The sequence below is a fragment of the Cavia porcellus genome, unplaced genomic scaffold (genome assembly GCF_034190915.1).
Source record: "Cavia porcellus strain 051 isolate PalLab524CR breed Dunkin Hartley unplaced genomic scaffold, mCavPor4.1 scaffold_1, whole genome shotgun sequence".
Classification (NCBI taxonomy): Eukaryota; Metazoa; Chordata; class Mammalia; order Rodentia; family Caviidae; genus Cavia; species Cavia porcellus.
In genome coordinates this window covers 162,786,137-162,810,743 of record NW_026947484.1, presented here as the reverse complement: position 1 = coordinate 162,810,743, position 24,607 = coordinate 162,786,137, and the positions used below count along the sequence as shown (strand labels likewise).

General features: G+C 41.6%; 1 protein-coding gene across 3 annotated transcripts in view; it reads left to right on the top strand.

Moving 5' to 3' along the window:
• Positions 1-24,607, top strand: part of Pde4b (phosphodiesterase 4B) — a 526,060-nt gene that overhangs the window by 89,615 nt on the left and 411,838 nt on the right. For all 3 annotated transcript variants that reach the window (XM_063258980.1, XM_063259006.1, XM_063258986.1), the window contains exon 2: positions 20,182-20,293. In XM_063258980.1, the coding sequence (XP_063115050.1) occupies positions 20,249-20,293 (45 nt within the window). In that variant the 5' untranslated portion in view covers positions 20,182-20,248. The remainder of the gene's footprint in view (positions 1-20,181; positions 20,294-24,607) is intronic.

Here is a 24,607-nt window from a genome sequence, read left to right as displayed (position 1 = left end):
TATATAAATAGTCAATCAAAATAAACACAGATGCATAATAAACATATATAAATGGAACTAGAAGAACCTGTTCTATGTGATTATAAACTAAGTATAAATTTATTAGGATATGTAGGAAGCATATACCATAAAACAAAAAAACTTGGAAACTGTCAAAACCATTTTCTCTTTAAAAGATGTCAGTGAGAAAATAAAACTGAACACCTTGGCTTTGGAGGGAACATTTTCAAAACATATATCTTTCCAAGAATTTGTTTTCAGAATTTATACTTAACTCATAAAATAGTGAGGAGAACAACAAACAAAATTAGGATAAATAATTGGAACATACAATTTACAAAAGGGCATATGTAAATGGAAAATAAACACATGAAACTGTGTCCAGCATTGTTACTGACTGGTGAAAGGTCAGTCAACACTGATAATCCACTATTCCCCTCTTGTTAGAAAGGCTAAAATAAAACAGACAAATAGACTCAGCAACAAAGCAAATCACATTTGGAGTTCATGTATAAACAAACTGTTACACATTCATTGTGTGGAATATTACTCAGCCATAACAAAAGAATTCCTAGCACTTGTGAGATCATGCATTAACATCAAAAGCATTTCGCTAAATGAAAAAGCCATACACAGAAGGCTGCACAGTGTAGTGTATCATTCACAGTAGACTGTAGACAAATCTGTCATGACTTAAAGGATCACAGTGGTGGCCAGGAGCTAAACATTGGAGGACCTATTACACTCAGGCAGGAGGGAGCTCTTTGTAACTATGGAAAGTCTAGATCTTGATTGCCGTGATGTTACACGGTTGCCTCATTACTCACATTAAAATTGGTGAAATTTAATATGATATTTTTACTACAGATATCCTGATTTTAAAAATGGCACTTGAGCAACTGACAGACCTGGCATCCGTGTGACTACTGGCCATGCTTCCCAGTGTGTGCAAACATTAACTCCAAATGGATTGTGGTATTTAACATAGATGGGTATAATTAAACAACTTCTGTAATAGCAGTGATTTTAGTGCAAATCAGAAAAAAGAAAGAACACAAGATACACGCAGAAAAACTGAAAAGGAAAAGTAAAGATTTATAGAAGTAAATGAAAAACAAAGCACACTATGTGAAAAATACTGACATGACTAAATAAAAATTTTAATAAGCACATTGCCATTAACTTGTATGTGTTCATTTAAAGAGGGTGGGAGGGGCGAGGGTGTAGCACCTGCCTGGCAAGTGAGAGGGCGTGAGTTCGATTCCTGGTACCAGAAAAAAGAAAATAATAGTAATAAAAATAAAGAAGGAGGAGGGAGGGAGAGCGGGAAAGAAGAGAGAGAAGAGAGGGAGAGGGAGAGAGAGAGAGAGAGAGAGAGAGGGAGAAAGAGAACAGAGGGAGAGAAAGGTCTTCCACTGAATAAGAATCTTGGAATACAAAATACATAAAATACACTGAAAGAAAATAATTTGACTTTACCAATATTAAGAAGTTCTCTCTAAAAACATTACAAACTTTAAGGCAAATCACAGGCTGGAGGAAATATGACTGGAAAAGGAGCCAGGCATATTTCCATATTGTAGAGAGGAGCCCTTGCAAAAATGGGTCCTCAAATATGAACCACCCAATTAAAAGTGCTTAAAATACTTGGCCAGGGACCTAATAAAACATGACTGCCACAGGCCAGTGGCACTTGAAAGGACTCTCTGTGTCCATAGTAACCAGTGAAATGCAAATGAGAACTACAACTTAAGGCCACTTCATACATAACAGTTAAAAAAACTAAAATACCTGATGCTACGATCGTTGGTCAGAATCTGCAGCTACTGGAATTTGTACAAGTCATTAAATCTCTTTTGGAAAGCTACTTAGCAAGCTCTGCTAAATTTAAGCATAAGTGAGTTGTATTAAAGAGTTTCACTGCAAGTAATTTTGAAGTGAGATGAAACATACATGAATACACAAAAACTTGTATGATTTTTTTGTAGTTAAAGTCATATTTCTCCCAATGGTAACAACCCAGTTGTCTTAAAATATGAAAAAAAGGGTGAAGAAATTGAGACCTGCTCATAAAATGGAATGTTTCTTGGAAATATGAAAAAAGAATGAACCGCTGTATGGAAAGCAAGTGGAACTTGCTGTAATTAAGCTGAGGAAATGAGCTAGTCGGCCAGGGGTACGCGCTGTGACAGCACAGAAACACAGGCGGTGGCAGGCATTAGTTTTCAAGCTTTTATTAGTGACTTACAGTCTGTACTGGAATCCGAAAAGATCGTTTTCACATTTCTGGATGCAGTAACTTTACTAAGGTGAGACATTATGGATCGCTTCTCCCCAAAGGATATTGTAGCATTTTGTTCTTTTTTAATGATCTTGTATTTCTAGAAAATGATCTATAACCATACTTTTAAATATTTGCCTTTCTTATTTATTACCTTTTCAGGTTTCATTTCCTTTTTTGGGGACTGACTGTGTGAGGACTGTTTCTTTAATCACTATGTCTCCAATCCCCTCCGACTCTGTTCATTTTCAGGTCACTTTGTGTGCCCCTTAATGTGTCTCCAGCACTGCCAGTTCTCCCTGTGCTGCTCCCAAGTTGCCCTTTGTGTCTGTGCTGTTTATTGCCACCTGCATCACACTTTGCCAGGCCGTCTTCTACCACCGCTGCTGACTCACAAGCCACACATCTGACAGTTATGCACTGGGTGTCTGCACACCTTAGCTGGTTTGCACTGCTGTAACAGCACAGCTGTGACTGGATAACCTCTAGAGAAGGAAGCAGTGTCCTTACAACTCTGGAGGCTGCAGCCCAAGGGCAAGGCCCCAGTAAGGACCTGGTTTCCACATCCATGTGAGACTTGGAAGGGTCCTCAGGCAGGAGGATTGTCCCTCACCTGGCAGAAGAAGACCCATTCTTTAGATCACTCGATAAAAGACCCCAGCCCCCTCCTGGGCTGATCACCTCCCCACGGCCCACCTCCCAATAGGTTTATGGCTGTCAGGGTTTTGCACGAGTTTTGGAAGAGATGGACTTTGAACCATAGCAATGACCATGTGTTACTGTTATAGAGTCTACTGTGTGTCATTGTCTGGAGTTGATCTCTCTGTCTTTCTTTCATTCAGTATCTTTCTCAGTCTCTCTTTCCTTCCCTCCTTCCTTCTCTTCATCCAAACCCATACAGTGTAATGACAGTGTACTTAAAAGTTTTTTTACGTCTAGTTGCGTGACGGTATTTTCTGTAGAGTGTGTTTTGTCTGCCATTTATTTATTCTATGACTTTTTTTTTCTTTCAGTTTCTTTGCATATATCTTGTGTTCTGTCCTTTTTGGTTTTCACTCATCTTTGAGTAAAGTGAATTTTTGGCAGTATTAGTTGGGATTCATCTGAGAGCTGGGTCTGGACTCTGTCTAGGAGAAAGAAATTCCTTTTTCACAATTCTGTTCATGGAAGTATGTGATTGACTTGGCTTTGTCTTTATTTCTGCTCAGCCACCCTAGCCTGGCTCTGCAGGAATGGTTTGACTTTGAGTCTCCCAGGGGGACACAGTGTACTCTTTTCAACTATTCGGGTCTCTTGTAGTCTCCTCAATCAAGCTTTTGTCTCTGTTATTTTCTGGAGCTTTTTCAAAGCCAGCTAATGAGCGCCTGGTTCCATTGATTAGTGATCATGTCTCAGTCCTTATCTTGTCTTACTTTCCTGTGGTATGTGGTATGTGTGTCTTGCCTCTTAAACTTTTTTCCCTCTTTTGCCTCTGTGACTATTGTGTCTTTATTTTTTCCTATCTTTTGATGTCTGGTTAGCCTTCTCACTATTCTTCATTTAAAAGTCCACTCGTACCGAATTACTCTTTTATTGCCATGAGGATATATTTCCTGCAGTGCAGAGCTGAACGTTTGATCACAAGTATTCAGCAACATCTCCTCCCTCCATGATACAGGGAATAAAGTCCATGAGATTTAGTGTTACCTAACATGCCAGCCTGCCTGTGTCTCCAGCCTGCGGCTCCAATTCCTCAGCACCACCTGGCACCTCATTCTCTGACCGTGTTGGCACTTTCCTCTGGGTGGATTATCCTACAGTTGTTTTCCTTTGGTGGGGTCCACTCCTACCTTGGTACCACGCTCCGGCGGAAGGCTGTGCTCCCTTTGTCCTGGCCCCTGGGTTCCTTCCGTGTGCGGGAGCTGAGGATACCCAGGGCTCATCCCTGTTGCTGGAGCCCTGCGCCATCAGGGGCTCTTTGCTGGGCAGGGTGGCCATCTCCTGTGAGCAGTATCTGTCACATCATAAACAGATCCTGTTTTCTTTAAGTCAGTGAATGAAGACGGTCTCCTAAGATGTAGGATCAAAACTGATGCTTCACTTTCTCATCAGGAATTAAAAATCATGACCGATGATAATGTAGCAGGAAACTCACAGATGTCAGTGACAGGTATGCAATTTTCTTTCTCTTCACTGTTACACAGCAGAGTTTTACATTGAGTGTGCTTAACAAATGTTAATGGCAGTGATTTGACTATCACTTACGGACAGCTGAAAAGGAAATAATCATGCTACCCAAGTCATCTGCAAGAGTTCCCTAAAACCGTTACATTCTGCATTTGAAGTTTGCTGTTACATGTTTTTAAGAAACTTGCTCTACATTTCTACTTTTAATATGTAATTTCTGCAATGCACTAATGGAACATTCTCTAGTCTGGATTGACAGTGACCAGTGACTCATTTTTAATGATAATCTGGAAAGCAGAAGGCCAAGGATGTGTTGTGACCCAGGAAATGTTGTTTAGTTGATGATAAAGTGAAAACTGGGTGTCACTTCTTCCTCACTATAATTATGGTTGAATAACAGTTTGTTATTTCTAATAATCACCCTGAATGTAGTGTAATAAGCTTGGGGTTGGTGTTATTTCAGATGTGATACTCACTTGTCTCGTCTCCTGTCTTTTTGTGGTGCATCTTGTCAGATCATCTCAGCCTCCCTCCAGATATCTGGAGAGTCTCTCTCCCTTGTCAAGCATATGTTATATTTTCTTTGTAACAGGAAAATTCTAGCATAAATAGCACAACTGGAGAGTTATGTAAGGTCAGCTTATTTCATTGTGTGATTTTTTAAAACGGAAGTGAGGTTGAAAGTGGGCATCGCTGTGTGTTAATGGGGCTGGCACCCAGCAAACCATCTAATGGGGAGGGACCATGTTGCCCTCTGTACACGTCACAGGATCTCATTCAGTCCTTGCAGTGCCCCGGCAATGCATTGGCCTTTGTCACTATTTTCCAAATAAGGATAGTTTCAGTGAGTTCACATAAATTGCTGAATGTACCATGGCTAATTTGTGACAAAACTGGATTCTCCATTCAGTGTTCTGAAGTCATCTGGGGAGAGTTTCCGGTGTCCTGGATTGCACTGAGGAGAGGTGATGCTGGAGAATCTTCAAATGATTCCAGAAATGCTGTTCTCTTCTCCCCGTAAAACATGCAACATTGCAATGTTTCCTTCCATTGATCATGTATGATGGCACTCATATCAGGAATACAGACAACAAATAACTAATTGTTCACCAATAGAAATGACTCACGAAAGGCCACTCCACTAATTCAGCACTGACTGCTAGAAAAGACCAGCATGAGGTTTTGTTTAACTTATAAATAAATTAATCTCTTTCATCTCCCTGGTAATGTTCATGTCTTACAAGGTAAAGCTTTCTTGGGCTTCTTGGCCAACTCGCAGGAAGACGTGTCCGTTCGCTTTTACCACACCACGTGAAACTTGGCGAAGTCCCTGAGTCACAGCCATACCTTCCTCGTCTGTCCGCCCACCCTTGATGCCCCCACAGTACGTGGCTCTCATTTGTACTCCGTAGATTTTTATTGGATAAATGAAGAAAAAAGTGGTTTCTGAGCACACGCACACACACAACTTTGTGAGTCAATTTCATGGTATTGAAAGGCTTTTAAAGGTTAGGGTGCTCCCTAAAGTATGAGCGAGAACAACCGCTTAATTTGGAGACAGCAGATACAGGCACTGGACTGGAACGAACTGGGGACCAAAGGGCAGATTCCTGGGGTTTGGATTCTAGTCACGCCACTAACTAGGAGATGAGAAGTCATCTTTTACGCAGTGCTGTTTCTTCTGTAAAATGAGGGACAGGAATATGGCAAAGTTTCAAAGACAGTACTTGGTGCACACAGTTTGAAAATCGCTGCTCTGAGGCTTTCTTGGAGCACATTTTGGGCAGCGCTGCACTGGTTTTCGGGCTTTGAACTTTCGGGGGTGGAACCTCTTGCCCACTAATATGATACGTAGACCTTCAGAGCACAAAACAGATGACAGCTGAGCAGCGCTGCCTGCTCAGCCTTGTTGTCCTCTAATGCTGTCTCATCTGTTCCCTTTACTCTGCATATCAAATGTAGTACATGCTTGTTAGAGTCACGGGTGGGTTCATGCTCGGGGCAAAGTCTAATTCTGCTATCTTAAAAAGCAAGCTCAGAAAGGATAGTTTAGAATATAAAGGTACTTGGAGCGAGCCAAACCGATTTCCCTGTGCTCCTTTATACTGTTTCTTTATGGTTTATCAAGGCAGTGTTGTGTGTGATTCTGGTGTTATCAGATCTGTTTCTGCCTTTGGCTTTTGATATTGTTTCTTTTTTTGCATGTCCGTATAGACCCAGATACTCTGCCATTTCAGTAGGTTTGGAACACAATGCTTGGCCCCAAATTGTATTTCTGGCTTTAACTGGGGAATAACCTGAATTAATATACAGTTACTTCACTCAAACCAGTAAACATTAATTCATCTGTGCTCCTGGAAAAACTCTTCATGGACCTGTGATCATCCTCATACGAAGTCTGAAATGATATCCTATGTGTGTTTCTGGATAAGGAGCATGGAAATTTTGTGTGCTTACTTACTGGACAATAATGAGCTATTGCATTTTACTGTTCTGGTCTTATTCCCCCCGCCAAAAGAAAACATTTGAATCGACATGGAACGTCTGTGGTCTTGGAGGCTAAAATGAATTTGGTCAGATCCTGACTGTGGACATATCCAGACCGTCTGGATGGGCACAGTTTGAAAACATGTAGAAACAGCAGTAGTGAACGTGTCCTATATTAAGTCTCTTCTATATCAACTAAAACGTATGTAACTATTTAGGTAAAGGCCCAATCTAGAGGAAAAAGTACTCGTGCATTCTCAGTTAAGCATTGGCTGAAGCAGACGCAAATTATTGTACCTTATAAAGTAATATTTTGTGCTATAGTTTTTCACTCAAAACCTAAGTTTTCCAATTCAATGCTAATTCCTATAAGATTAGCTCTTAACAGGTCCCATATGGTCTGCACCCTTAGTCTTCTTTCTCTTTTCATCATTTTAAAGAAACCAGGGTAGGTGAGTGAGTCTGAATGACTCATTTGCCCTTTCTGTGCGTCAGAATTCTCAGCTACCAGATAGAGATAAACATAGTTTGGAGAATTACGTCAAAGGACTTGTGTGGGGATGTGGGATGGTGTCTGCCATGAAGCCGCTCCTATCCCTACCACAAAAGTAGGGGTACGCACACTGTGAACATTTACTGCTGGGGAGAAATTCTGCCCCTTCCCCCTCCCGCCTGTTGTGGGCCATTACGCTTTTTGTGCATTTAGGAAGAGCAAAGAGCCCATTTTACTGATGCACATTTTTTCCTTTTTTTTATTTTAAAGATGGTAAAATCCAACAACACAAAAGACAACAAAGCAGCAAAATTGGTATAGAACTTCAAAGCAGGATACTGGGAAAACAACAATAGTTACCATAGTATATCTCGATATCTTCACAATAGTTATCTGTTCCATCAGGTATAGCAAAATAAAATAAAAAGAATAAAGCCAATCAAAACAGAATATTGAATAAAGCAAAACAATCAGAACAAATGAAAACAGTGATAACAATACTGGATTGCAAAGACAAGACAGAAGGAAATCCCCATATTTGCTATATTGCATACTGAACCTCCCAAGAGAAGCTCAGACCTCTGGCTCCATGCCTGTAAAATCAACCAGATAGCACAAGCATGTAGTTGCTTTATGTACCTTAGCTGATATCAACTCAGCCTGTCCTCTAAACCAGCGGGGTTCTTACGGGGTGGGGGTTAATCTTCAGCCTGCACACCAGTAGATTCATGGGTGGCACTAACTTTTCTTTTCCTGTAAGCCATGTGGCTTGCATGGCTTACCAGAAGGGCTGGCTGGTTGGCTTCTTGTTGGGTCCTCTCAGTCCCAGCGTGGGTGCATGCATTTTCTCAGCAAATATTTATTGCTTGGCACAGGAAATTCAGTTATTAATATTGTTCATTGTGAGCTGCGGAGAGGTCTACAACTACACACGCCACTTACAGACGACTCACTGTGAAAAGCATTGTGAGGAGAGAGGTGTTGTAGGAAGACCTTGTGACCACCACAAGTCAAGGCTTTTTGCAAGAAATTACATTAGAACTGAAGGCTAAAACATGGGTTACCTGGTAAAGTGAGGGCTGTGTAACAGCTTAGAGAATTGTGAGACTAGAAAGCTGCGGTGCACGTGATCCCTGTGTACGGCAAACATCTACCAAGAAACAAAAATGAATAAAAAGCCATTCATTTTTGAATGAGTAAAAACCCTAATAATGAATGAATAAAAGGAATGAGGCAAGAAAGCAAGTGGAAACCAGAATAGAAAGTGGAGGCTGTGAAGGTAAGCAGGGCCCAGACCCGTGGGAACTGTGTTACTTATTATAAATCATCATATTAAAGGTTTTACATTATCCTTCAAATAACAAAAAGCCACCACAAAAGCGAGGCAAGGGTGTGACTCAGGCATTCCACATGGTGAAGGGAGCGCTGGGAGCACAGGCAGGGCGGGAGGAAGGGCTTCTCTCTTTGTTCCTCAGTCACAGAGTTTGTGAAAGGACTGGCGCCTCCTCAGTGCAGTGTCCTTGGTGACTCTTCTCCTGCAGAGGTGGCCTTCACTCGTTTGCTCGTTGAATGAACACCTTGTCTGTCCCTGTCACAGCACTTGTCACATTGCACTGTGACACATACCGAGGACACATGCCTTATTGTGTGACCACTGATTCTCCTCTTTGGAGACTCAGCAGTGGGCTTTTGAAGGACAAGGATGATGTCTTGGGCATCACTGTAGCACGCGTGGCATCTGGTCTGCCATGTGTTGGAGTCTCGGTCGCTTCCGTGGTTCCTGTTGTTAAGAAACTAATTTAAAAAGAAATGGTCGATATTCATGATGGGTGGAAATGGAGAGTTTAGATCATGAACGCCACTTAAAGTTATAACTACCACTGAAATTTGGAAATATTGATTAGGATCCCAGAGCAGTACTGCTAGGCCTATGAAAATGACAGATAGCTTTGAGAGCAGCATTGGAAGATCCACTTCGGGGCGTGAGTGGATGCAGTGTTTGGCAGTGTACTTATCAAGTGAATGGAAGGGGTTTCGGCCCTTTTTATGTCTTTGTGTACTCTTACGGTTCATTTTAGGAGACAGTAAACATTCTCTACTCTTTTCTAAGCCATCCTAATTGCATCTTTGCTTCACTGTGAGATAAAAGAGTTTTCAATACAAAATTACTCATTAACACCTGATTTGAATACAGGTGTTATTGTTTGGGTCTGAATGTCCCCTAAAGAACTTTATGGAAAAGACACAGCCACTAGCCTTGGGGCTTTTAAGAGGTGATGGAACCTTTAAAAGTTGTGGCCTAGTTAAAGGAAACGAGATCACTGGGGGTGTGGCATGGAAGGGTACATTTGCACTCTGGTCTTTTCCTCTCTCTTTTTGCTCTCTGGCTACCCTGGGTCAACTGACCTGTTCTACTGTCAGTTTCCACCATGTGGCCTGTGCAGACACATGTCCAAAGCGGCCAGGCCAAGGGTCCAGGGACTGAAACATCTGAAACTGTAAGCCAACATAAATCTTTGCTCTTTATAAAGTGTTTACCTGAGATATTTCATCACAGCCATAGAAAGCTGATGAATGTAGTATGGCTTTTTAGTGGGGCTGGGGATTTAGCTTAGTTCCATGAGCACCTGCCTGGCAAGTATAAGGTCATGAGTTTGATCCCTGACACCAAAAACCAAACCAAAACAAATATATATATATATATATATATATATAGCTTCTTGGCTCTTTTTTGTCATATTTAAGATGAGTGTAGAAATGATAAAACAACTTAAATATTTACCTTATAGTATTTTAATCTATAAAAATTTAATTAGCAATACTAGTTACTTTTTCTTAGAATTAAGAGGAAATGGTTCAATTCCTTAAAACTTTCCACTTAGTATTTCCTAAAGAGATAAATAGTGCAAAGAAATAGTGCTACAGTGATGCCCAAAAAATCTATTAAGGGATCATTTATATAAAGAAAAATATGGGATAAATTTGTCATTTTTTTCTCTGTTGTACTATTGCTGGAAGTTAACAAATTGTATACTAAAAATTCCTTCTGTTTGTCCACATGGGTATTGATTTCAGGTTGGTACACACTACCAGTAATTTGAAAAGAGCATAGTTAATGGAGAATTTGGCTTAAAGTGGTTGTTAAGGAAACGCGGTCTTCTCAGAGCACTACTTAGCGTAGCTGCTTTGCTGTCGGAAGACTATTAAAAGAACGCTATTATCTCTTTGTTACTTATAATTTTCTCAGGCTAAGCTAATGGTTGAAGCTCATATTAATTCCCAACACTTTCCAGTTTTTATCTCAAAGTCTCTGGTGCTTGTTGCCTAATTGAGCAAGCTGGATTTTCTTTCCAAGAAATGCTTAAATACAAATTTTAGATGCAACACTTGAACAGTTTTACCCAGAACTTGACTTTTCTTATTGTGTTGACTTTTCTCAAATTTGTTTGCTCTCCTTTATTTGTGTCCTCCTGCTCCACTAATTTTTAGGGGAAACACATCTTTCTACGTTGTTTACCTCCCTCATATTCAGATAGAAGGCAGAGGTAATTCCGTGTAGTTGTTCAGAATCTCTGAAACTGATGAGATAAAAATTCAAGGGAGGACTTTGGTGCTTGATGGGTTGGTTTCTGGACTGTTGGGTACCTAACTATTGAGTGTTGAAGACTGGGTTTTATAGACTGTGTTTTTCTCCCAATACTTTCCTGGAATGTCCTTAGATGCATAAAGTTTGCAGTGGATTATAATCTCTCTGACTATCAAGGAAACCGAAGGATAGCAAAGTTCTTCATTTTCAGTTGACCAGTGATTCCCTTCTCTACCACCTCTTCACATTTCTCCTCCCCAGCCAGAGTCTACCTGGCTGAGTGCTGAACAGGAGCCAGGGCGTTCCTGCATAAGCAGTTTATGGATAGCAACACCTAGGAGAATGTAGGGGCTGGGGCCAGAGATTGCAGTTCTGGCTTCCCTTTGTCCAGTATTTCTTCCTACAATTTGTACTGCCTTACATGCTAGCTCAAACTACATTCTAATTATCTTGTGCTAGCCTTTACGCTAGTTACTTTAAGAAATTAACACCCCTGATCTAGTGTAGCCATTGGTGTTTTTTAAAAATTTTATTTAAGGAGAAAAAGGAAAAAAAAGGGTACAAGTTATACAGAATTTCAGAAAAAAATAAACAGTAGGAAATCACTAGTTAATAGATTACATATTGTCATCTTAGAAATAGTTGTTCAAGTTACAAAATTAAAGCATATAAAGTGGACATTCAAACAGTGAGACTGCAAACAGTTCTGTTCAATGATCCAACAAAACTCAGTAATATGGTTATCTATCTTATACTTAAATATACATGCAGTTATATCCTTATATATCTAGTTTATACTTACATATACATGCAGTTATATCCTTTAGAGCACTTTCTTTTCCTCTATTTTTTACAATGACAATTACACATTTTGGGTTTTATTACTCCCACAGTTCTTATTACTTTTTTTGAAGAGAATAAAACCAAATGTGACATAACAAAACAGAGTCAGTCAGATCAAAAGGATGGACATAGTACATAATATAAAAATAGAATACAAGGTGATCAACAGTGGTTACCATAATGCCTCTTGCTATCTTAAAAAGAATTGCCTATATCATCAGTTATAATAAAATTGAACAAAACAGTAAAGAACAAAACCAATAAAACCAAAACATTGGAGACATTACGGGACTTCAAAAGAAGGTAATAGTCAAACCAGAATGGGCATCATAGTGAATCTTATTGTCTTCACAGTTGTTGCCTATACTCTCAAACTTGGTACTATCAAGCAAAACAGAATAGAGGAAAATCAGTCAAAACAAGATGGTGAGAGCAATACAAGGTTTCAAATCAAGTTAATAGGAAATCAAAGTGGGTTACTATAATATATCCTGCTATTTTTTATTTATTTTTTCCCTTAATTAAAAAGATAAAAATAAAAAAAATAATAAAAAAGTAAATAATAAAAAAAGGAGATTGAGATAAAAGAGGACATAACAACAAAACAGTACAGGTCAGAACATAACCATTTAAGCAAAATAGTGTTTCACCACAAGATATCCCGAATAAAGATAGTTACCATAGTGTCTCTTTCCTTGAAATCTTTGAGTATAACTTCGTATACTGTAGCATCAAACATAGACAATGTAAAACCATTCAAGAGAATGACAATATTACAGGGTATTTAGAACCAACTAACAGAAAATGAACAATGATTTCTGTATAATCTCCTTGTCTATAAAAGTTTTTGTTTGTATTATCACATATACTAAAATCCAATAAGATACAACATATTAAGACCAATGGAAACAGAAGAATAAAAGCTTGATGCAACTTCAAAACAAGATGATATTAAATCATCACTAGCTATTATGATGTCTTGTTTTCTCCAAAATAGCTGTTCCTACCATGCAACCTTCTCTGCCTCATTTCTGTTGAGCTCTTTTTCTGTTATTAGTTGTCAGTGTGTCTTCTTCATTTCACTTTCTGCTCCATTCATTGTGTCCTCTCTGCCTCTGTTTCTGGAATCTTGGTATTTTTCTTTTTTAGAATGTCCTGCAGTATTCTCTGTAGAGTTGAATTGGTGGTTGCAAATTCCCCTAGTTCCTCTTTATCCTGGAAGCACCTTGTTTCTCCATTAATTTCTAGGGACAGTTGTGCAGGATATATCCATCTTGGCTGGAGGTTATTATCTTTCAAAGCTTGAATTATTTCCCCCCACGCTCTTCTTGATTTGATGGTTTGTGCCGAGAAGTTTGCTGCAATTTTGATGGGTGTTCCCTTGTAAGTGATCTGTTTCTTGTCTCTGACAGCTTTTAATATTCTGTTCTTATATTGGATTTCTGGAATTTTTATTATTATATGCCTTAGTATAGTTCGGTTTGGGTTGTAGGTGGCTGGGGTCCTGTATTGCTCATACATCTGAGAACCTTTACCTTTTGCTAAATTAGGGAAGTTCTCCTGGATTATTTCTGTGAATAGCTTTTGTAGTTCATTTGTTTGTGCCCCTATTTCTTCCTTTATGTTTTTAATTCTTAAGTTATAGATCCTCTTATCATCTTCTAGCCTTTGTATTATTGCTGTTTGTTTCCTTGTTATTTTTAAGAAGTTTTTCATTTCATGCTCCCACATTAAAAATCTGTCCTCCAGTTCTGATAATCTATCCTTAGTTTCTTTCAAGCTGTTATGCCAGCTTTCAATAGGGTTTTTAGTTTCCTGGTAATCTCTTTGAACCTGTTTCACATATTCTATGTTTTCTCTATTTTCTCCATCAAACAATTCTCCCCTTTTTTTCTGTTCTTCCATTTCACCATCTGTTTTTTCTTGGGTGGTGCTTAGCATTTCTCTAACTATTTTACTTATATCTAGCTCTATTTCATTAAATACTTCACTTTTGAACTTGTCTATGAGGCTCCGGAGATATCGCTTTATGTCTATTGGTGCCGTGTCTGATATTGAATGTTTTCTGTCCTTATTCTCCTTTGCATTTACCTTTCCTGGATCAGTGTTCTCAGGATTCGGGACCGAGGACCCTTTCTTGTTGCCCCCTCTTCTCATATGTTTTGTTCCTTCCATACAGGCATATATAGGAGGCCCAGTTTCTTTCTTTGTGGGTTACAGTTTGTTTGAATCTGCTGGCTAGGCATTCCTGCCCACTGCAGTGTACTAGGGAGACAGAGACCAGGGCAGCGTATGTTGGGCCCACCCCTTCAGGTCAACCTACTGAAGGCTTCACTGCTAGGGTACACTGCCAGGTGCTGGGACATGGTTTGCACTAGCCTACGCAGTCTTAGTCCGTGGCTTTACCCAGGTCAGGCGCTCCTGCTTGAGAGGGGAAAATGCAAATAAGTCACTGCTGCACCCTGTTCCAGCTAGTCTGCCCAGTCCCAGAATGTCCTCTGTTGGAGCCTCCTTATCTATGGAGGGGACCCTGTTCCTCTCACTCACCACAGGTCGACGCATGGCTCCCTGCCAGTTCCACTCTCAACTCCGTTTGCCAATTCCCACTCTCAGAGATTTCGTGTTTCTATCCCTGCTGTGCCGATTCAGATGCAGCAGCAGCAGCAGGAAATTCAAATCACGGTTTCCAGCGGTGCAGGTTCCAGCTTTGGTGCTGAGATTTTATCTGTTCCGGTCATAGCATTGGGATTGCATTTCCAGTTGGTTTCTCTCAGCTTAGTTTGTTCCTGGGTCGGCAGGGTGTATATCCCCTTGCTTAGGACTCCTCACACTGCACCATTCCAGGATTCTAAGCTGGCAGAGAGCCTCCATAGCTGCTGTTATCTATCCACCATGTTCTCCCGGAAGTCCGCCATTGGTGTTTTGTGAACCAGTAAGACAGCATTTCCAAAGATATATAAGGCTGACACAGGGTGGTTAGATTTGGTTGTCTCAGCTAAAGTCATTAAGAAACAAAAGGAAGAAATATCCATGCCTCATTTCATTGTCATCACTTGTACATTGGCCTCTGCACAGGAGATAGGATGTTGAGTAGGGTGTTTCCTGTTGGGGAAAGGGCATCTGTCACTGAGCAATAGATGGACAGCCACCAAGTGCTCCACACCCTCTAAGGAGTGCATATGCAAATGGCAGCAGGCACCGCCTTCTGTGCCCATGCTCCCTAAGACTCTGAGTCCAGGCACACCTTTGCCCCCCTCATCTGTCACCTGGCTGGGGGAGGGGGAATGGGGGAATATGAAGAGGTGGTAGACAAGGGAATTACTAAAGAAGGGAGTTGTTACCCAATGAAAATGAAGAACCACTTCTAGATACGAGAGGGCTTTTTATTAAGTGGATGGTCAGCTTCTGAAATCCTTTGGTTCCACTTAGGAAAACTAAAGGAACTTAATGCAAGATACTGGTTATATAGTTATTGAATGATGAAAATGAAAAGAACAGCTAAGCGGCCCAAAGATTAAACACTTCAAGAAGCTGCTACCATTCTAGGGCTCAGGGAAGACAAGGGGAAGATGGCGTCACAAGGGGATGATGGCATCACAAGAGACGAGAAGGACTAAAGGAGGGTCAGCAGGGTAGGAGCTGGGACCACTGAGGGGTCTCTGAAGCTGGTGAGCAGACCTCTGAAGTGGGAGTACATCACAGGCCGGTTCTGGAGCTGCAGAGCAGCAGCCCCACACTGCTCATGCTCCTACAGGGAAAAAGAGGCTCCCTCCTCCCCAGCTCTATTCTGCTTCCTAGCAGAGATTCAGCCCTTAAAGGAAGCCAGCTGGCAGGAGAATCTGTGAAGTGTTATTCACAGTGTTCTGACCCCACCGTCACAGAGCGGAATGGTTGGCTCAGGACTGACAGAGATTGGTAAATAATTGGAGATGTCTTATTTCTCTAGGGTCGCCCTCATTTTCTTGAGCAATGAGAAAAAGAAATCGAGGAATACAGCAAGGCAGAGAGAAGAACTAGCATCAAAGCAACCTGTAGCTTCTCATCTTGTTCTGGACCAAGTGGGACCTGTGGCTAGAGCTGTTCCCTCATTACCACACTCAGCGCATGTTCTCGGGGGGAGGGGACCCTATCGGCTGGAGCTCAGGATGGGCCAAGGCAGTGCCAACCCGGGACAGGCAGAGAGAGTGCTTCCTAGCGTGAAGTCTGTGGATACTGCCTTAAAGAAGGCATCCGGTAGTCTGATTTGCCAGGCATGGTGGTGCACACCTGCAATCCCAGCACTCTGGGAGGCTGAGGCAGGAGACCACAAGTTAAAGCCCAGACTGAGCAAGTTAGGGACTTAAAAAGAAAGAGTTGGGGTTGTAGCTCAGTGTGTGTGTGGGGAGCCCGAAGTTCCATCTTCAGCCCCTTCCCTCTGCAAAACAAACAAACAAACAAACAAACCCCCCAAACACCACAAAAGCCTGAAGTCTTAAATGCCATCTGAGCTGTTGTTAAGGAAGAGGAAATAAACTTGACATTGCAGATGGGAAGCAATTCTTGGAGGAAAATTAAAAACCAGTTCATTCATATCTGTGTGTTACCAAGTTCGGAATGTTCCATAAATCGAAGCAATAGGTTGAAACCTTACTGCATACCGTCTCTAGGACAAAGGACAGCCTGATACAGAAAAAGAGTATTTTCTAAGAATTCCAAATGTCACCTTTATTTTTCTGCTTTCTCCATGGTGTGGTCCAGTAAGTACACATGGTTTAGGGTTTGTAGAAACTGATCAGTGTCCACTGAAATTCCTGTCAGGCAGTGATCACTGAAGTTGATAACTACAACCTGTTACAAATCAAGTTCCCTCAATTACTATCACAGTCAGGTCCTTTTCTTCACTTTAGACTTTAAATCTATGAAACAAGGGAAATTCAGAAAAGATGAAATTAGATAAAGAATATCACAGTCCTTGGATGTAACAGAATGTCCAATGAAAGTTTAAAAGCATTTTTTAAGTGAAAGGAAAAAATTATTGGAATATTCAAGAAATTGAATATATAGCCATCACATTAGAGATTCTTAAAAATACTTTGTTTTGATGAAATACTTTGTCTTCTATTTACTTCTATTACTTCTATTTTACTTATTACATAAGTAAAATTTATGATGGAAGAATAATGTTAAGAAAATATGACCTCTCAGTTTACAGTGTTGCCCTTAAATTTGACAAATTGTAAAACTTCAGTATCTTTTAAAATACCCTTTTTCTTCTACTATTAAAAGCACCATTCTAAAAAATTAATCAACTTAATTTCTAGTTCCAACATCAGAATAAATAAAAAAAAATTTTTCTGGCTTCCTCTTGGAAAAGAGGGCGGAAATATCTGGTCTGCTGTAGTGACAGGTGAGGATACTGGCTTTAGAACCAGAAGTTTTTTATTTTTAATCCTACACAGTGGAGAGTGTGACTGAGCATCTGGATTTCCTCGTCTGTCAGGATAAACATGCCTACCTCATTTGGCTGGTTGCTCTTGGGAGATCTTGAAATCACTTATGCAGCACGCTCACACTGGCACAAAGCAAACCCTTTATCTGAGCTTATCTGCACAGAAGGCAGGAAGACCGACAATCATCAGCCATAGAACACATGTAATCCTTTTTTCTCGTGTTTCTTGCAGCTCCCAAGCAGAATCAAAATTGATATCCATGAGTGAGGACATAAAATTATTTCTGCCTCACAAAAGCAACTTGAAATAATGCCTTCCCAGAGGTCTAAATCCATTCTAGAGCTTTGAGGAGAAGTGACTCATTTATTCTTTGGATAGCTATTTGTGGAGACGCTACTTGTGTCAGCCACTGTGCTAGGCACTGAGGGGGGATATTCTAAAAATTACCCCATGGCTTTCTGCTTCTTGAGAACAAGCCTTTATCAGGTAAGGCCCTAATGAAAAACAGATTGCAAATGGAAAGAGAGAGAGAGAGAGAGAGAGAGAGAGAGAGAGAGAGAGAGAGATCAAGGGAGGTGCTGTTTACAAAAGATATGAACCAAAGCTGAAGATGACCAGGGTGTCATGAATCACCATGGAGCTAGCTAGTGGGAAACTTCTACCAGTTCTGTCTATAAAGAGCGCGCCTGAGAAGACTTCAGCTATTTCCTCTTCGCTCTTCTCATCCCCTGAGACCAGCTGCCCCCCACTGAGGCCAGAAGGCTGGCGGAGCCATGGCACAGGGAGGGATGGAGAAGGAGAAAGAGTGGGAGGTGAGGGGCACCTAGAAAGCAGTCTGTCTTTCTTGCTTTATTTCTTCTTTTCTTATAGAACAGATGTTGGAGGGTTTTTTTCTGAATATAAAAGTAATATATTTATATTACAGAACATTTGGAAAATTGTCTTGTAACTTGTAAATCCTGCTCCTTATTAGCCTTGACATGTTGTGGTTGAAGACACATGGATTTAGCCAGCAAACTCTCACTCAATGAATTATAAAATATAAAATTTATTTTCAAACTTGAGAACTCACAAAGATCTCTTATTTATCAACAACATCTGCTGATATTCCTCTGGGACATTTTGTCTCCCTGGCTGTCATTAAGTTTCCTTACTGTGATATCTTCCTGTAAGTATCACATTCTTGACACATTATAGGGTTTTTTCCTAAATTTTGATCATCATATTGTTCTACACAACCTCCACTGAACACAGCCTACCCATTATTTAAAAGCAGAAAGAAACTCTCCAGTGACCCTTCTACAAGTTCTGCTGCTAACCTTTTGCATAACTTTACTAGTTTTCCTATGTTCACATGTTTCAAAGGGCTGCAGTCACTGAATGTGTAGACATGCACATCTCACATTCAGAGCTGAGTGTACTCTTGATTGTTTTTTAAACTTAGAAGTGTAAACATTTTTTCCAGGTAAGCCCTATAGAGAAACTTGAGATTAAGTAGAACTCTGTGAAAAAATATCTGCTCCTTGCCTACTTTTTTTTGGTGGATTTCAAGAATTTATAATCATTCCTTCTTTGACATATTCCAAGGAAATTCTTTCGCCTGGCAAATTGAGTCAAGTCCCTGCAGAACCTCTGGGTTTCTCTCTCTCGCGTGTTTACAGAGGCAAAGGTGAAATTTCTCCCTCCCCCCAACTCTCTTATCTACTTTGCTGGTTTTACTGCCAGCTCCTGCATAATACAGTCCAATTATGTGTTAGAAATTCAACCTTGGTTTCCTGGGTGATGGTACAATACCACTACTTAGTATTCCTAGTCACATAGCTATGATTCCATCCCGCTCTTAATCTATATATATCTTCATGTTAGAGGAAGGCTTTTAAAATCAGTATAGATCAAGAATGTAAATGTAAGGAGTGAGCAATACATAGCAATTCTTGGCTCAGCAGCAGTATAGGACATTTTCGGTACCAAAATCTTACAACTGCCATACGGACCATCGCTTGTTTCCAGTTGAGTTCTGCAGACTCAGAATTCTTCAGAGTCTTTGGTCAGCTGTTGCGTAACAGGATGTTTGTTTGCAACTTGTTTTCACGGCTTGAGTTTTTATGCACCTAGGGCAAGTGTTCTGGACCCTGCAGACGCAGCTCGCACAGTTAAGCTTTGGTAATGTCACTGAAGGTTTCTGTTCCTTTCAGTGACCTACACAAAGCAATTGTCATGACTACTGCCTCTCTGCCTCAAGGAGCCAGATTTGTGACCCAAACCAGGAATTTCTAGCTTTTCTAGATACTGGTTGTAACATTATCTGTGACAAATACTTTGGGTGTTTACACATACAAAAAGTTTAAACTGTTGGTAAAAACAGATTAAGATTTTTCTCTCAAGAGTTTTATTTTTTTTTTTGTAATAGTCTCCTTTTCCTTCTGGACAGTATCAAGAAATTATGTTTTTAAAATTCTGAATCTGATATTGTTTAATTGTGCTACTTTGGCCAAATAATTTTTCTGGCCCTCTCTTCTCTCAGAAAAAAAATAAAATAAAAGTAATTGTACAGACAGTATGAGGACCGAATGAGCTATTTTATAGGAAACTATCTAGTAAGCTATAAGGCTTTATACAAATGTGTATTATTTTATATTTGCCATGGTCCTTGATTATTTGGGAGCTAATTTCCACCCTCTTTTTTATTTATTCTCTCCTCCTTGGTGTGTTTGTGCTAACCTCTTGGATTGTATATTTTGGGAGCCTCTTTCTCAGCATGACAAATTTAATTGCCTTGGAAAATTCTGCTGCTGCATCTGGGGCCTTATATACATTCCAAAGGCAAGTTTCCAGAAGATGCGCACTCTGTTAATGCTACACGGCTGAACCTTCACTGTGCCTGTTTCTCTTGTAGGTCTTCACAGTTACCAGCAAAATTGCCCTGAACGGCAGAGCTCCCGAGAGTGATCTCTCCCACCTTGATGATGAAGAAGAGCAGGAGTGTGATGACTGTGACCGCGGACGATGTAAGTGGCAGCACCATGTTCTCTCTGCGCTTTAGTCACTAAAGAAGTCATGCGCTGATGATTCCATGCAGAGGCACACGGGGGCGTTTGTGCCACCACTCTGTCACTAGGTCTCTAGCTGGCTGGCACCTAGACCCGAGGTGGACAGCAAGAACGAGTCCCTCTCTGCAGCTTGCCAAGGGGCTGCATTTCAGCTTTGTAGTCCTCAGTCACAAAACCACCAACCTCCAGCCCATGCTGGCTTCCCGTCAGTTACTTCCGCTTTTGCTCTGCCCTGTGACCCCTCCTTTGAAGACATCCTTGCCTGCTTTGACCCAGGGAACCCCTGGGAAGTCACTCCCATGGTAGTGTCTTCCACAATTACTTCTCAGAGGTTGGTGACATACGTTTTGGGACCTTGGCTGCCGGTGAGTTAGCTTCTCCTGGTGTTTCCGGGAAATGCAGACCCTCAGGACACAGCTCAGATGTTGGATCAGGCTGTACTTTAGCAAGCTCTGATGACTGTGGTCTGTTGAATTTGTCTGAGAAGCGCTGCTCCAAGTCACTTGAAGACATCTCTAACCTCACTGCCATCATAGCTTTAGTTTTTGGCCAGTTGGGATTATCTCCTTGCTTTCAGTTGACCTATCTCCCATTAGTATATCCTTAATTGCCTGTTCTTTACACCTGCTTTTGTAACTGAGCTAGGCATTCTATGCCACTAACTAGCTGCACCAAAGGAAATAAGGGTGAGAAGAAGGGACAGCAGGAGGAAGAGGACTCAGGGCATGTTGGCTCCAATTTCACAGGTCGAGGAGGCCTAGAAGGGACTTGGACCTGCCAAACAATAGAAAGTGCCATCCGGGAAATGCCCAGGCTTTTGGGGTTCTTTTCAACTCTTACCCTTCCTTAAATTACATGGTACTTGCGCAGATGGAGGACCCTTTGCTAGCAGCCCTTGGCTTCTCCTAGGTGTTTACCGGAAATGCGTAGTTAGTTCCAGGTGGAAGTGGATGGAAGTCAATCTTTTCCCACGGGCCCTGCTGTGGTCTAGCTGAGGAGAAGCCTGTTTTCCCAGGTCTTTGTGCTCAGTGTCCACCCCGCCCCAGCGCTCCCTGGGCTGGTGGCATGTGTACAGCGGTGGGTGCTGCTGGTGAATGCTGGCCATCTCTGCCAGAGTCCAGGTGCCAGCCTGAGCTCTCTAGTCCTTTGAAAGACGGGCTCCCAGCCTGCCCAGCCCTTGGAGCATTCATTTCCCGGTCCCGGACCTGGGCCCCAGAACCCACGCCTTCGCCCCTCACCTTTCTCTTCTTCTGTGTGGGAGAACCTAGTCAATGTGTTCTTTTCTCTTCACTTTCAATGACATTTTTCTTTTCGTTTCTCTTGTCTTTGCTCCTGAACCAAAGGTGATGCCCCTTGTTATATGCTAATTTCCCCACACCGGTGGCAAAAAGCTATGGTAGATTTCTGTGCACTGCTTAGAATCACTAGAAAGAAACTTTTGGAATTTAGAAATTCTTTTTTCCTTTTTTTAAAAAAAAGAGCCAGAGAATGTCACTTACTAGTATTTACAAACTGTCTGCATGTACCAAGGATCTCTTTTTTGGAAGATTAAAACTGAGCCGTGTTTGTAAATGACAGCCAAACCATTTTTTCCTCCATCCCATTCTATCCTATCCTATCCTATCCTATCCTATCCTATCCTATCCTATCCTATCCTTCCCTTTTTCCTTCTTTTCTTTCTTTCTTTCTTTCTTTCTTTCTTTCTTTTTCTCTCTCTCTTTCTTTCATTCCTTTCTTCCTTCCCCTCCCCTTCTCTCTCTCTTTCTCTATGTGTCTCTGTCTCACTGTGTCCTTAAGAGAAATAGTCCTGCAGCAATGGTTGCCACAGTTAAGGGAACAAGAAGTCTGCTTGCAAGAACCTCAAAAATGAAAAACCAAAACCAGCAGATAAATATTACCTGGATTTATCCTATCCAACATGATGGGCTCTAGACATGTGATTGTTAAGCACCAGTCTGTATAGAAATGTGCTATCACATTGAGTTTTAAGTGTAGATGCAAATATTTAAGAAAGAGGCTGTCTAACGATGACACTGCATTATCATTTCCGATATGTATTTTAATTATGTTTTATTTATCCCATTCTGTCTAAATCTATCATTAAAATAATAATGCCCACCTCTTGCTTTTTACTTCTGAGTGTGACGATCATGTCAGGGAATTTACAGTGACGCCCCTGGCCCTGCCTTGTCTGCGGCTGGCTTTCTGGTGGGCAGTGCCAGCCTTGATCTCAGGGCAGGGCAGGAGTCAGACCCTGTGCCCACACAGTAGGTTTTCCTCACAGCAACACCATTTAGCTGATCATGTTTTGTATTCCATACCCAGGGGGTAAGTTTTTACCCATTAGTCAGGGACATTTTATTACATTTGATTTTATTTTAAGTCGGCAAAACTTTTCACAGCAGTTTAAACAGTCATCTAACATTGATGTGTCCTCTATCATGAGTCCAGTTACAGTCCTAGGTCCTAGCGAGTCAACAAGACACAGCGTAATGTCTGTGTCTCCTTGGAATTTATAATCCAGAGGGAAAGAGAAATAAATTAGCAAATGTAAAATTATCTCAGCTATGAGAAAGGCCCCAGAAGAAAGGGAGGTTAGGCAGGGGTGGGGTGGTAAGAATGGGGAGCTCAGTGGGGAGGTGGAGGAGATGGGAGATGTGCAGAGACAGCGTCGCAGTAAGGGGTGAGCTCCAGGGAGGTCAGGGAAGAACCTTCTGGCAGTGGGAGGGGAGGACACCAGGGCCTTTCTGCCTGTGGGCCAGACGCTTGGTCTGTGGGAATAGGGAAGTGAATGAAGCCTGGGTGCTGTCCAGCGTGCGTGTGGTGCACAGATCCCTCCAGGGGAGGCTGGGTGTGATGGATGTCACAAGAGCAGTAGGTGTTCCGTGCTTTGCCTTTGAGCTAAATTCTAGAAGAGGCAAATTAAATGCAATCCAAGTACCAAACACAATTAATGATGACTAATGGGATTATTTACAGGGTAGGGAGCCGGGGTTTGGGGAGGAGTTGAGAAGGAAAAGTGACGGAAAGCTCTAGAGGAGAAGAACCAGTACCTGGCAAAGAGGGAGAGTGAGTATCTATAATTGCACAAGTAGTGTGTATGGCACTCTTTGGGGGTACGCTCGTACCTGTACTCTATGTGTAATATGTACGTGTGTGTGTGTGTGTGTGTGTGTGTGTGTGTGTGGTATTTCAGCCAGAGGACAGATATCCACATCTGTGCCCTAGCTGTCATTTTGCCTTTCTAATCATGGACACTAGGAGATGGTTCTAAAGAAGGGAAAGTGGCCAGTGACAGTGACAGGAATTACTCCCAGGCCACTGACTCTTGCAGTTGGTGATGGCTGTCTGGATAAACTGCATTTTTCCAAGGGAAAATCACTTTTATTTTCATTTCATGGACATAATGACAGTGAGCCTTGAAGGGGACCTGAGGGCCCATTGGTGGCACCTGTGATTTCCATCTCTGGCAGTGGCTCACCCTGGAAAGGACCCTGAGAGCTTGTTATGGATTAAGAACTGGTGGTCAGCTTAACTGGATTACATCAGCATAGTGCAGAGGGTAGATGCTCCACTTGAGGAGAGTTGCTAGCATAAATAGAGATGTGGAGAAGGAGAAGGTAGGGATTGAGGTGCATTGAGGTATGGAAGCATTGGGGGTTCTCCTACGTGTTGCTGTTTGAGCTGTTGGTTCTCCTGGAGGAGCTCTGGTCCTCACATTGAGCATTGCTTCCTGGCTCCGGAGGGGAAGACGTGTGCTGCTTGGTCTCCAGGATGAAGTCATCACGCTAGCTTCCTGGCATTTACTCAACTGTGCTTGTCGGAGGAGGAACTTGGGGCCTCCATATTGCTGAGGATGGCCATGGTGCTTTTCAGGACTCGGTTGTGAGTGTGACTTCTCAGCTCCAGCATAGAACCCTCAACATGTCAGCACAGCTCCTTCACCCCACTGGCATGGACTTTCTAGCTTCCACCACTGACCTTTGGGCCTTCCCAGCATGGATCCATAAAAGAGACTGGCGTGAGTCCTTCTTGTGGGCTCTAGACCTCCAGTTGGACTTGTGGGAGGCATTGTCATGAGCTCTGGGTCTTCATCTGGACTCATGTGGGACATTGCTGTGGGATTCAGGCCCTTGGCTAAATATTCTATGTCTTTGGTGTTGTGGACAGATTTCCTGCATTTTCTTGTGTTAACCCTGGGTGACCATCATAAAAATAATACTATAAACTCCATTTCCTGATTCTAATTGTTCTCCGCACAACCCCTGACTA